The 12,286-nt window shown below is 40.8% G+C and overlaps 2 protein-coding genes and 1 long non-coding RNA gene across 9 annotated transcripts in view; 1 reads left to right on the top strand and 2 right to left on the bottom strand.

Moving 5' to 3' along the window:
- LOC144010407 (uncharacterized) overlaps nt 1–1,779 on the top strand; it is an 8,098-nt gene extending 6,319 nt beyond the window's left edge. The window contains exons 4-8 of one of the 2 annotated variants that reach the window (XR_013281200.1): nt 228–366; nt 476–676; nt 765–836; nt 904–1,115; nt 1,225–1,779. This is a non-coding gene — a long non-coding RNA (uncharacterized LOC144010407). Of the gene's footprint in view, nt 1–227; nt 367–475; nt 677–764; nt 1,116–1,224 lie in introns of both variants that reach the window. The other variant, XR_013281199.1, reaches the window with a different exon arrangement.
- On the bottom strand, nt 197–3,203 carry LOC144010405 (uncharacterized). 2 transcript variants are annotated; one of them, XR_013281198.1, is made up of 10 exons: nt 3,092–3,203; nt 2,501–2,580; nt 2,287–2,320; nt 1,755–1,814; nt 1,573–1,637; nt 1,207–1,301; nt 762–817; nt 598–696; nt 429–502; nt 197–335 (listed from the first exon to the last, which is right to left on the bottom strand). XR_013281198.1 is itself a non-coding variant. In XM_077510726.1 (7 exons), exons 1-7 carry the CDS (start codon nt 3,180–3,182, stop codon nt 1,059–1,061), a joined length of 456 nt encoding a protein of 151 aa, XP_077366852.1. In that variant the 5' UTR covers nt 3,183–3,203; the 3' UTR covers nt 968–1,058. The 2 variants fall into 2 exon arrangements, 1 of the variants encoding a protein (XP_077366852.1); XM_077510726.1 differs by lacking the exons at nt 197–335; nt 429–502; nt 598–696; nt 762–817 and adding an exon at nt 968–1,089.
- A 1,293-nt stretch (nt 3,204–4,496) lies between these two features.
- Nucleotides 4,497–12,213, bottom strand: cipcb (CLOCK-interacting pacemaker b). 5 transcript variants are annotated; one of them, XM_077510672.1, is made up of 5 exons: nt 10,572–12,213; nt 9,188–9,363; nt 8,940–9,112; nt 7,070–7,836; nt 4,497–5,032 (listed from the first exon to the last, which is right to left on the bottom strand). In XM_077510672.1, exons 2-4 carry the CDS (start codon nt 9,297–9,299, stop codon nt 7,087–7,089), a joined length of 1,035 nt encoding a protein of 344 aa, XP_077366798.1. In that variant the 5' UTR covers nt 9,300–9,363; nt 10,572–12,213; the 3' UTR covers nt 4,497–5,032; nt 7,070–7,086. The 5 variants fall into 5 exon arrangements, with proteins under 5 accessions (XP_077366798.1, XP_077366799.1, XP_077366800.1 ...); XM_077510673.1 differs by lacking the exon at nt 4,497–5,032 and adding an exon at nt 9,737–9,780 and having other exon boundaries at nt 5,901–7,836; XM_077510674.1 differs by lacking the exon at nt 4,497–5,032 and having other exon boundaries at nt 5,901–7,836; nt 10,580–12,213.
- Between the last annotated feature and the right edge of the window lie 73 nt (nt 12,214–12,286).

Genomic DNA, 12,286 nt, shown 5'->3' on the forward strand with positions numbered 1-12,286 from the left:
TCCTGGTTGGGAAAAAAAAAAAAAAAAAAATCCTGGTTGGGGGAAAAAAAAAAAAAAATCCTGGTTGGGGGAAAAAATAAAATAAAAATCAGAAAATCAAAAAATGTTTTGAAAAGAAAATTAAATTTTTTTTTTTTTTTGTTTTTTTTTTTCAATAAGCTTTAGTGATGTTTGAGAATGATGAATTTAGAGAGTGTTCTTTTGTAACCAAGCTTTATTTTTTGCAGAGTACACATTCAAATCACAAAGCACACAAGTGACAAGTTGGACAAGTGACAAGTTGGATGACAGTCTGCTCCTCCCTGCTTGTGGTCAAAAGGAAGAAGATCATGGACCTAAGACAAAAAAAAAAAAAAAAAAAAAAAAGTGAGTCAAAGTTAATTCAACTTGTAGAGCAGAGAAATATGTTTTGGGGGGATGAAACCTACCAAGACAACTTTTGTGCAATTGTTCACATGGCTGCATTTTCAGGAAGCTGATCACTGATCATGTTTCTTGCTGCCTATAAGAGGGAGGAAGAGGAAGAAAAAAAAAAAAAGTGGGTTGATCAAAGTTGCCATGATTGTGCAATGAAGAGTGTAAAGATCAACCATGTACCTTGTGGTTGCAGAAGCAGCAAGAAAAGCAAAAGTCGTTGGCTTGCAGCTCTGCGCTTGTCGTTGAACTTTGTGAGCAAGTAACCAGTCGTCCTCCACACTGGGCACAAAAACAGTCGTTCAAATTGAAACATGCTGGCTGAAATTAAACACGTCTTCTCTTACCAGCTGGCAGACTCAAGTCAGTCTGCTTTCACCTTGGAGCATTCCAGCAGCTTCATCTGCAAGAAAAGGAACATGGCAAGCATACAATGACTATTTTTAGTTACGTTGATTTTTTATTATGATTAACCTTGTGTTGAAGCAGCTTGTCAAGCATGTTGGCACACTCCTGAAGAGGATGGACAAACTTGTACGAGACCATTTCAAAATGCTATTTATTTAGTTTATTTGCACATTATCATTGAAAATGGAGGCAGCTTTGAGCGCCATCTGCAGCAAGTCGTCTTGGTCGCACAATCTTCAATAGGCAGCACTTTGACTGGAAGCTGCGCTGTATGCGGAGTCAAAAAAAAGCAGGTGAGTGCCCTTTAAACAAAATGGTGAATTTGTTTGGGAGATCAAGTCATTGCCATCTAAAATTTGAAAATCAAGTAATAGTTTGATTCACCAAGTTCCTTTGCAACAGGTCTCCAAACCTTGACGAGAAGGAGTTTTACTGCACAAGTGGAGCCATGCTGTGTGAATCTGGCTCTTCAGCACCACCTGGTGGACAACAGCAGGAAGGACATGCGAGAGGGTAAAGTACCTTGTTGCACAGGGTTCCCCAATACTGGCTCTGGAGGGCCCGAGTCCAAGGTTATTTTAGTAAAAAAAGAAAAAAATATATATAAACACCTGCAGGACTCCAGCCCTCAAGGACCAGGATGGGGCAAGCCTGTTGAGGGTCCTGACTGTTTTTTTCTCATTGCCCCTCTGGTGAAAATGCAGAAGAGAAAACATGTTTAAAGGGAAATGAATAAAAATAACATCTTACCAGTCTTGTTCCACCGCCATCTTGAAGCTCTGTCTTCCAGAATTCTTGTGCCAAGCTCATTCTGCCTGGAGTGATGAAAGAGGTTCAAGCATGTCAAATTACAACCAGGATGTCTGTTGTCAATCACATGTTGAAATAAATTAGTCAAACATTTGGACTCTCGTTAAAAGTGTGCGTTTCACCAGTGATGACGGCAGGGCAGCAACTGGACGCCTCTTCCATGACGACTTGCAGCTGGTGGCCTGAAAGATACGGCAACGTTGATGTGAGCATTTTACTTTTATTTAAAAAAAAAAAAAAAGTCAGCCTTTACAAGCTAGTTTGGCTTAGCTAAAATGTTTAGCAGAAGGAGACCTGCAAAAGTCTGGTGAAGTCATGCTTCAAAGGACAGCAAGGCGGCCATTTTGGAGATTGGAGACTATAAGAATCAACAACTTGAAACTTTAGATAGTCTGTTTAATAATGGACATATTTAATAACAACACACAAATTCTGGTATTTTTCAGTCAATCCGGCCATTGTGTTGAAGATGCAAGTCTGTGGACAGAAATGAGACAATTACACGCAAGAAAACTGGGTTTGCTTGTGCAAGTCGGCCATTTTAGGTTCAGTTTGAAGAGTTCCACCTGTAGAGAGACAATTAGACAACACGCATGTATATAAAGATGCTTGATTCATTCCGAATAATTAATATGAACAAAATGGTCCACTTACCTTCAGGAAAACGGCACTTGTTTTCGTCGCGATACTGGAAAAGATTAGAGATAATAAAAAAGGCGTTTTGGTGCAGTTTAACCTCACAGTACCACTTAAGTAGCAACGCTTGCGCAAAACGTGTTAGCAAGATGCAAGCACGCCAAAAGTGTTAAATCACGTTAGAAGCAAAAAAAACAAAAACAAAACTGAATTTTAAAGAGTGAACACTCACCTCGTCGAAGTGTTGGGTGATCTTGTGGAAAGTGGAAACGCGTGCCGAGCAGCAGGAAGACGAGGACGACGGCAGGCTGTCTGAAATGAGAAAGAATGAGTGTCGCGTTTCTTCCGGCTTAAATAGGTTTCCGGCGATGACGTCACTGAACAAAATTAGCAAAAAACAAACAAAACAAAACTTCATTAAACATAGAAACACATTGAGAACGAGCAATGTCGTACAACTGCATTTGAAAATTGAGAAGTTAACATTCAAGGTGTTCTATTAGAAAATCCCATCGGAGGATCGAACTCGGGTCTTCTGCTCCAAAGACGAGATCGTTAGCCACCCGGCTATGAATGCTTGCTGTGCAGCAGTGTTTGAGCATAGTAATGATGTAGCAAATGTACTCAGTTACTACCTGATAACTTAAATACAAACAAACGACCAACAGTTGTCACGGCGAGGTGGTCGAGTGGTTTATGACTTAACCTTTGCATCAGAAAACCCGAGTTCGATTCTTGTCTGTGCTACCTTTTGAATTGTAAATTGAAGTGCCCCTACGGGGGATCGAACCGAGGTCGTCTGAACCGCAGGTAAAGTTTTTACCTCTCGACCGCCACGTCCGAGTCGCCGGGATTTTTCCTTTTGTATTCCAAGTGAAAACTAAACTGACGCCCACATTTTTACCATGCCACATTTGGAAGTGCTGCTTGCCTTTCCTTTCGCCGTCAAAGTGAACATTAACCATTTTACCAAAGTAAAAAAAAAAAAAAGTACCCCTTCTTCCCCCATCGCTAAACCTGTCCTGCCCCATACACTTGAAACATTTTATTCTCCATTCACTTTTGAAAAAACAGCTCCCACGTTAGCACAGCAATGTCTTCACATGCAAATAGTAGGCTATTGGACAGACGAGTATTTTAATTATTGAACTTGTGTTTAGCTGGAAACTTTCTCATGACTTGAGCGTATTTGTCATGGTGTGGTATGCTTTCATTGTCAAGCCACAGGGGTCTCGTCCCGGAATTGTTAAAATTGAGTCACTTTATGGCTGAAGAAAAGAGGCAGTGTAGTTGATTACGTTGTGCTTTATTAGGTGAAACAGAAATGAATTCACGTAGATACTGCAACCCCCCCATCCCACAGAAAGTACAAGTCACCCCGGGAACAAATGTGGGGACACTTGGTGGGGAAGCTGCCGACTCCGACTCGTCATCTGGTGGTCTCACAGCGGCCAGGCAGTTTCGAAGAGGATCCGGAGCACCACATGAAAAACATGAATTGATCACATAGTTTAATGTAGCTTATAGGTACAGTAGTGGGTTTTATTCCCCTTAAAGTGGACGTGGAGCATTCAAGGGAGTTAAATTTTGCCTGTTGACGTACTTGACCACAAGAGGGCGCCAAAACTACATTAATCGCAAAGAGTTAAATTTGGCCTGTATTTGGCATGTATATATATGTATATACATATATATATATATATATGTATGTGTGTGTATATATATACATATATATGTAAATATATATATACTATATACATATATAAATATATATATACTATATATATATATATATATATATACACACACACACTATATATATATATACATATATATATACTATATATATATATATATACTATATATATATACTATATATATATATATATATATACTATATATATATATATATACTATATATATATATATATACTATATATATATATATACTATATATATATATACTATATATATTTATATATATACTTTATATATTTATATATATACTATATATATACTTTATATATATACATGTATATATATTTATATATCTATATATATATATACACACATATTTATATATACATACATGTATATATATTTATACATATACACATGTATATATATTTAGACATATACACATGTATATATACTTATACATATACACATGTATATATATTTATACATATATATATTTATATATATATACACACATATATATATATATATATTTATATAAGTTCGTGTGTTCACCTCGAAAAGAAAACGCCACATCATCTCCTCCTTGCGGCACCTGATATATCCTCTGCACACCTGTTCTCAAACGAACTGCAGGCCTGACGCAATCAAATTGAAAGCGAACATTCCCTTCTTCTTCTGCTTGTTGTCCGGCGATTTGCACTCGAGCACCACCTGGTGGTGACGTGTCATGACTGCTTCGGTTTACCATTAAAAAAAGTTGCTTTTCACAACACAAAAATTAAAGCAAATCACAAATTCTGGAATACCAAAATAAAAGAAAATAAATACATGTTAAAATAAAAACGGATATGAAGATAGAATTCTTTTTTCCCAGGTAACAATCACGACTTTTACAGATACAAATTTATACTTTTTTCTACAGCTACATTTTTTTTTTATTTTTTTTTTTTACAAGTTACTTTTGCACCATGTTTACCTCCATTCGCCTCTTCGGCCTTCACACCCCATGCACGATCACCAGCGCCATCTTGTGACGAAGAACGGGCACGACAGTTTGATTTCTCTTTGAAAGTAAGTAAAACATTTATTACATAAAGAAATGACAAAAATGCAACAATAAGGAGACACTAACAATCTTTCTTACACAAAAGAAATAATAATAAAAAAAAGTGTCACACCTATTCTACTCATACTGATCCCAGAAGAAAATAAAACGTTTATTTTTTTGCAATGGTTGGAAAATAGGAAACTGTCTCTAGCGTATATATTTTCCAACATTTAAGCATAAATGAGTGCGTATGATGACGGTTACTTTACTGTACACAATAATATACTCACGCTTCTCTTTGTGTTATTTTAAAATTTAAAATGTGAATATGTCAAACTACCAGTAATATAATTAACCATGACTTTTTTGTGTGACTGATGGCTACCAACCATAAAGTATGCCTTGGCCTTGTGGGTTATAACTGACAGGGAGATAAACCTCTTTTATTTCCCCCCGCCTAATTAGTAACAACAATATTACTACTAATATTAAGGCTGTTTATTTTTTCAAATGTCATACTTGTGAGGTTTTTGTTGGAACTCGAACACGTTCCTTTCAGTCACACAAAAAAACAAACAGAAAAGCCCTTCATAAATGCAGAGGGTGTCGAGTTAAACTTGCACGGCCTATTTATGTGCAGGATTTAATAGCACACATAAAACACAAGCACTTACACCTTTCTCACGTTCACTCCCTCTTCCATACTCACTAAGTATCCACTCAAACGAACATAATTCTCACATATCAATCGTCATGCACTCTTAAATTTTCAATAACTTACTAAGACACAAACACGCTCTCCCAAGTACTCATTCATTCACTATTCACACACTTTCACTTACATTACTTGTTCTCTCACTCACCTGATAAGAAAAGGAGCAGATAACGCACACCTGGCGGCTTCAAGCCAACCCCTTTTACTTTTCCGTCAAACAAGCTTCAATTATCAGCCACATGATCACAAAGTAACATGAGGCAAGGTTGTTTTGATTTTAACAACATTGGCGACAGGTGGCCGAAAGAATGCAGACAATTACAAAAGCAGAAACTAAAACGAGACAGACAGACAGACAGGCCGACAAAGCACAATCACAAGCGGCTTAACGCCCGTTAAGAAGACTGAGTACAACACATTTGAACCCCCATCAATGAGATTAAGAGCAACTTTGCGTTGGCGGAACCCAAACATCCGACTTTAGACATCCTCAGTCACACTGGGAAATATACAGTACACAATCTCACATCTTCGTGAACCAATTCAAGAAGTTTTTTTGGTACTTAATATAGAGGGAACATGATGTTTAAAAGCATAGTGGTTCAGGGCGTGTGTGATGATTAGCTTTAGCTGCCTTGTTTTCGTCTGCTGAGGATGATGCTAAGTGTTCCAACGCACCACAATAATAAGGCCTTTTTTCCCTCCGCTTTGAACATTTGCAAATGTTGTCAAGATCAATAGCGTCGCCTACACGCAAACTAAAAAAATATATAAAAAATAAAAAGGCCTACATCAAAGATGCCGCAGCAGGAAGGCGGAATCGACGGGTGGCAGTTGCCAGCGTCCATTGCATGCAGTGTAAAACAAACAACAAAAACAAACAAAAAAAAAGATACTTGAGCGGTAACTGAAGTCTGCCTGGCGACGCCACAGCCAATCAAAAGTCAGCATCCATCTCAAGTTGATAAAAAAAATTCCCATGTGTCCCATTTCACCAAGTCTTGTCACAGTGGTCTAATGGTTAGTAATGAGGGAGATTCAAGGTTTGAAATCATTGTTTGCGTCGGTGGGATTTTCTCTAAAAAAAAAAATCTTTTCTTGACACTCCTTGGAATAAATGTCAATATGGTGTTTGTATTTGTTAGTGCGACTGTAACAAGATCGCAGCGAGTGTTGGGCCAACAAAACTCCCTCGCGGTGTCAAATCGTGGGGGCAGGTGGCAGCCGAAAAAGTAGGCCAAACTTGTGCAAGTGAGGCTTGGAGTGGGTCTAATGTGGGCCACATTACTCTCGCTCCATCTGTCTGTCAATCGCCCCCCCAAACTAACTGACCTTACCCTTCCCAGTGCGGGTCCTAATCCTCCTTTACGCCGGCGAGTGAGGCCCGCTTCCTGTCTTTCTTGCCCTCCGCATGGAGGCCGGCGTGCAGCCGGACGCAGATGCCGGCGTCGCCGCTGCGCAGCGCCCGCAGGAACAGATCCGTGTCCTCCTTGAGGCGGTCCAAGTCCGTCTGCGTGCGGCGGTTCTGGCGTAGGAGCTCCTTGGTGCGCAACGTGATGTCCAGGAGGCCCGATTTGCTCAGGATGTTGTACGTGTTGCAGAAGCGCTTCCGCCTCGTGTCGTCCTCGCCGTCGTCCCACTTGTGCTCGGCCGGCGAGGGCTCGTCCGCCGGCGTCGGGCTGCTGAGGCGGGAGGGGACGGACGGGGAGGATGCTGATTGGCCGGTGGCCGGCGAAGGCGACTCACTGGGGATTTGTTGCGTGTTGTCGGGGGGTCCGGGAAGAACTGAGGTCTGGCGCTTCTGCGGCTTCTCTTTTGGACCGTGATCCCGTTGAGACCCTGAAGATCCGGAAGAAGAGCAGGAGGTGGCGGTTCCTCTCCCCGAGGAGGAACTGTCGCCGGGATGCGGCGCGATCTTGGGGTAGGATTTGAGAATGGGGAGGTACTTCTTGGGGCGCCTGTGCCGAGAGGCTTCCTTGGAAGCTTGACGGGAGACGACGGGCTGCAGGAAGACCACCTGAGGCTGCTGGACCACCGGCTGAACCACCTCCACGGCGGGACTGAAGCTCCAGGGCTTCATGGCCGGGGAGTTGTCTCCAGGCTGCTGAGATATATCCAATTTTTTTTTTAGGAATGTCAAGCGATTACATTTTTTAATCGGAATTAAATCGCATGACTTCAATGGATAACTCATGATTAATTGCAAATTTTTTATCTGTTCTAAATGTACAATAAAACATTTTGTTTCTACGTTTTCATACTTGTGTCAACATAAAAATGTTAAACTAATTTCAGAATAATTCATAAAATTGAGTTAAAATTACACAGATCTACTGCACTGTAAAAAAAAGCAAGTGAGATACTGATTTGTGATGAGGTCATCATCTGCCACTAGATGGCAATAATTGCATTTGTAAGACATTGGTGACAGCTCAGTGCATTTTTCTTTTCATATTAAGAGCTATCTAATCTTCAACATGAAGCAACTTGAGAAACTCTGCACATTTTTAAAATTGTAAAACACAACTTGACCCCAGTCTCTACAAATATATGCATTATTATTGTGGGAATGCTGAAGCATTCTCACATATGTTATTGTGATTTTTATTCTCCACACTTTTTTTGCCGCGTAACAACTCCCACATAATACTTCCAATTTACATTGTTCAAATTTCAACTAGCTTCAATAATTAATACCTCCCGGGGTATATATATCGCCTGATTCCACATTACTTGCAGTATTTGCACAATTTAACATTTAATATCAACTTTTCCCCATTAATTTCTTTTTCCACGCCCACTTCCAAACATATAACTTATCAACATTACTACGTGTCTGATACTACTCAGTGGCACAGTTGGTATTGTCCAGTAACCAGGAGGTTAGAATTTCATAATTTATCTCTCAATTATATCATAAGCATTCAAATCTTAGCATTCAGCTTTCAGCATTCCTACGCAATTTCTCAGAAATTGCACTTAATCTAGTTATATTTATTAGTGTTAAATTTTGACGCATGTTGCGACTGGAATTCCCCCAGTATAGGCTTTCCAAATAAGGGGTGGACATTTAAAAAAAATAGTGGCATTAAAATAACTTTAAATGAACTCAATATTAACGCACTAATTTTGACACCCCTTTTGGAGTGCCAAATTTTGCTCTGGGCGTGGCTTGAACACACAGGCTGATTTGCAGTGCACTTCTACCTGTTTCAGGAGCACATTGTTCATGATGATCATGGGGGACATGCTGGAGTACGACCCCCCTGCCACAGCCAGCTGCCCGGAAGCCGCACTCTTCGCGCCCGGCAGCACGGAAGGCCGCGGCGAGTCCTCGGAGTCGGTGTTGTCCACGGTGCTCGCGTGCTCCGAGCTGGCATCTGAAGACGATGACGTCATTGATCGGACGCTCATTCAACACACGCGCAAAGGGCGATAAAAGGTGAAGGTGAAACCTGAGAATCCGGAGTCCCGTTCCGAGTCGGCTCGGGAGTTGTTGCGAGACTTCATGACGCGCGGCCTGTTGGCGGGCCGCGAGTCGCTTTCCGCCTTCCGCTTGGCGCTCATCTCCTTGCTTTCCTGTTGCGACGGACAAGATGGCTTACCAGCCACTACATCAGCAAATCAAAATCTGGAAATCAATAGACAAGAACAGATAGACTTAAATAACGTTCACGTTCAAGAATGGGTATAATGAAGATGACTCGCCAATTTTTTTAGGCATTGGTTGGACCCTAATTTCACTTATCTGGTGTTTCAATTTAAACACTGAACGAGGTAAAAGGACCACATTGATCGAGACGTAAAAAACAGAGCTTGGTTTACCCATGTCATGTGACCTACAAAATAAAAAAAGTGTAAAAAGACTGCGTTTTGAAAATACCAGGCCTGGTTTCCTCCGCCAAGGCGCCAAAACGCCGTCGCCAACTGAGCGAAATTCATTTTTCGAAATTCATTTTTCATAATGTGCAGTCAGCTAACAAAGTGCTGTCGTTCATGTTTACCTGAAAGCATCTCCGCATGGCTGACATGGCTTCTACTACTCCACCTGCCCGGAAGGTATATGTCAGGCGGCTAAAGTGGTATCTGTGTTGTAGCATTGGACCATTTTAGTACAGTGCAGAATGCAATTTTGTATCTTCAATGAACCAAGCATGTTTTGGCCTATGGGAGGAAGCCAGAGTACCTGCAGAAACGCCACACAGGCACAGGGAGAACATGCAAACTCCACACAGGAAGGCTCGAACCCAGATTCGAAGCCCCAATGTCACAATTGTAAGGCGAATGCACTAACCGACTAGTTGACGGTGCTGCCTGTAAGATAAGTAAGCTATGATATAAAAGGGATTTGGGATGATAGTTTGGGGTTCTATATGGAGTACGGATAATTAATATAGGAACTATGTTTTGAGGGGGTTGGGCGTATTTTGCTATAAAACATCTCCACATGTATAAAGTTCCATCCTAGACGTCTTCGAAGTCTATTTTTGATGGATCACTGTAAAATAGTGATAGTAAAGCAACGTTTTTTTTCTATTTTAGTTGCTTGTTCGCCTACCACTTAAACGAAAAACACATTAAAAAATAAAATGTATGAAAATATCTGCCTTGTGACTGTATATCGCATTAAAACATAATTTCAAGTATCGTAATAAGTTTCCAAAATGCTTTGAGGCGACACAACTCGCAGCCAACACATTCACTATTAGCACTTTTGTTAGCTACACGCTAATTTGACGACGCACCCACAGCTAACGTTTAGCATTTAGCTTCGACTGTAAAGTGAAACACACATAAAAGAACAAAAATAATTAAAAAAATAATAAAATAAAAACTTACTTCCTCACTTCGTTCTGACGAGGGTGAGAGTGAGTCGGAGAAAGATGGAAGCGTGTCCCGGTGAAGTCGCCTTTTCGACGGGCGGATGCTTTTCCGTCTGTGGATGGTGGCTGGTGGCCAGCACTCCGCTTTCCACGGTACAGTACACGAGACAGGGCGGCCCCTCCTCCTCCGGTCAGTCACATGCGACGCACGGTGGCACCAACCGCAGACAGACGCCGTAAACTAACTTTTAATATCCGCCAAACATAATAAAATATCAATATACGCTGCCTTCGCAGTAATTTTATCGCTACAAGACGGCGAGAACGCCACCAAGGCAGTAAACAAGTCCCAGACGCTTTGCCATATTTGGAAAAAGAGGGCGCGGCCTTGTCTGGAGTCTTTGTGACGTCACTAACGCGCCCGCCCACAGCGTCGCGTTCCGAGCGTCTGATTGGCCAGCGCGGCCAGCAGCTGAAAAACGTGACTGCTACCCAATGTGAGGCAGGCTGAGTACATCTTGGTCAGGTGGCGTACAGTACAGCACACACGCACAACACAAGCATATCTCATGTACCATCGGGGAATCCACTGACGTGGGTTCTCGGATGTAATATTGTGGCGTATTACATAATAGCCCAGCTTGTCCCTCAGCTAACCTGAGCTCGTATTCTCTGGAGTGGGTGGCGTCATACAACGCTTGCTGGATGGGGACAAAAAGTCCTCACATGCACAAATTGCAGTAGTAACACCAAGTAGAAGTCAATGATTAACATACAATGTAGGCAAGAGTCACAATAAAATTATGTATTAACCACTATCAACCTGACATCTTTCATTTATACTACTTGTTAAAAATATTTTTTCCCACAATAAATGCGAGCCAAGAGGAAAGTGTGTAAAAAAATAATAATAAAAATGTCCACAATTTTGGATCATTTCACTTAAAAAATAAGAGTGTAGACAGCGAGAATGGCAAGTGGACAAAAACAACACCTGTGCCTCACATGGATATTTTGTCGTATTTTCTACCTTATTTCTGTCACTACATTATTGAAGAAGTCTAGCTTGCAAGTTTCTAGTTTTGTAGCTAGTAACAAGCTGCTTTTATCCAGCAGACATTCTTTTTATGTTGCTGATCTGTATAAACAACATGATGAAACAGACTGTGTACATTTCGAGTGTGCCCTGACATTAATTCCTCACGTTGTTTCCTTTGTCCCAAGGCATCAAGCATGTCCTCTTAAATAAAAAAATAAAAAAAAGGACACGTGGAGATAAAGTAAATACAAACACTATCCGTGTAAATACACTCCCTAGTTGTGATGTTATTTGATAAACCAGTGCACCAACTGGAAACATGATCCCACTGGCGTAGACATTGTAAACAGTCTCAGCTGCGAGTAAAACACAGGAAAATATCGCCCTCTGGCGGCCACCACTTGCCATAACACTGATGTTCTCATTTCCAATTTATTTTCAATGTACCGGTACATACTGTATTTTTTATTTTTTTTAAACAACTTATTTGGATCCATTATAGGCAAAAATAAAAATAAAATGCAGCTGCAGTTGGTAATGTTTCCATGGGGCTCAGGATTTTTATATGTCTCATCATTAGAAAGGATATGCTGCTTCCATTAATTATGAGCATTTCAAGGCACGCCGCCGTATTCCCGAGACCGGCCTCTGCTGTCACCATAACAAAGACGGATGAAGGCAATGCTGTTGTT

Source organism: Festucalex cinctus, chromosome 21 (genome assembly GCF_051991245.1).
Source record: "Festucalex cinctus isolate MCC-2025b chromosome 21, RoL_Fcin_1.0, whole genome shotgun sequence".
Lineage (NCBI taxonomy): Eukaryota > Metazoa > Chordata > Actinopteri > Syngnathiformes > Syngnathidae > Festucalex > Festucalex cinctus.

What these genes read in the sequence shown, in the direction of transcription:
- LOC144010405 (XM_077510726.1), bottom strand. Translation starts at nt 3,182, where the DNA reads ATGTGGCATGGTAAAAATGTGGGCGTCAGTTTAGTTTTCACTTGGAAT. An exon ending in ATGGCGGTGGAACAAGACTG is followed by an intron (nt 1,302 to 1,572) that starts GTAAGATGTTAT and finishes GTTGTCCACCAG; the next exon opens with GTGGTGCTGAAGAGCCAGAT. An exon ending in ACCTGTTGCAAAGGAACTTG is followed by an intron (nt 1,090 to 1,206) that starts GTGAATCAAACT and finishes CTCCGCATACAG; the next exon opens with CGCAGCTTCCAGTCAAAGTG.
- cipcb (XM_077510672.1), bottom strand. Translation starts at nt 9,299, where the DNA reads ATGAGCGCCAAGCGGAAGGCGGAAAGCGACTCGCGGCCCGCCAACAGG. An exon ending in ACGGGACTCCGGATTCTCAG is followed by an intron (nt 9,113 to 9,187) that starts GTTTCACCTTCA and finishes CATCGTCTTCAG; the next exon opens with ATGCCAGCTCGGAGCACGCG. An exon ending in ACAATGTGCTCCTGAAACAG is followed by an intron (nt 7,837 to 8,939) that starts GTAGAAGTGCAC and finishes GATATATCTCAG; the next exon opens with CAGCCTGGAGACAACTCCCC.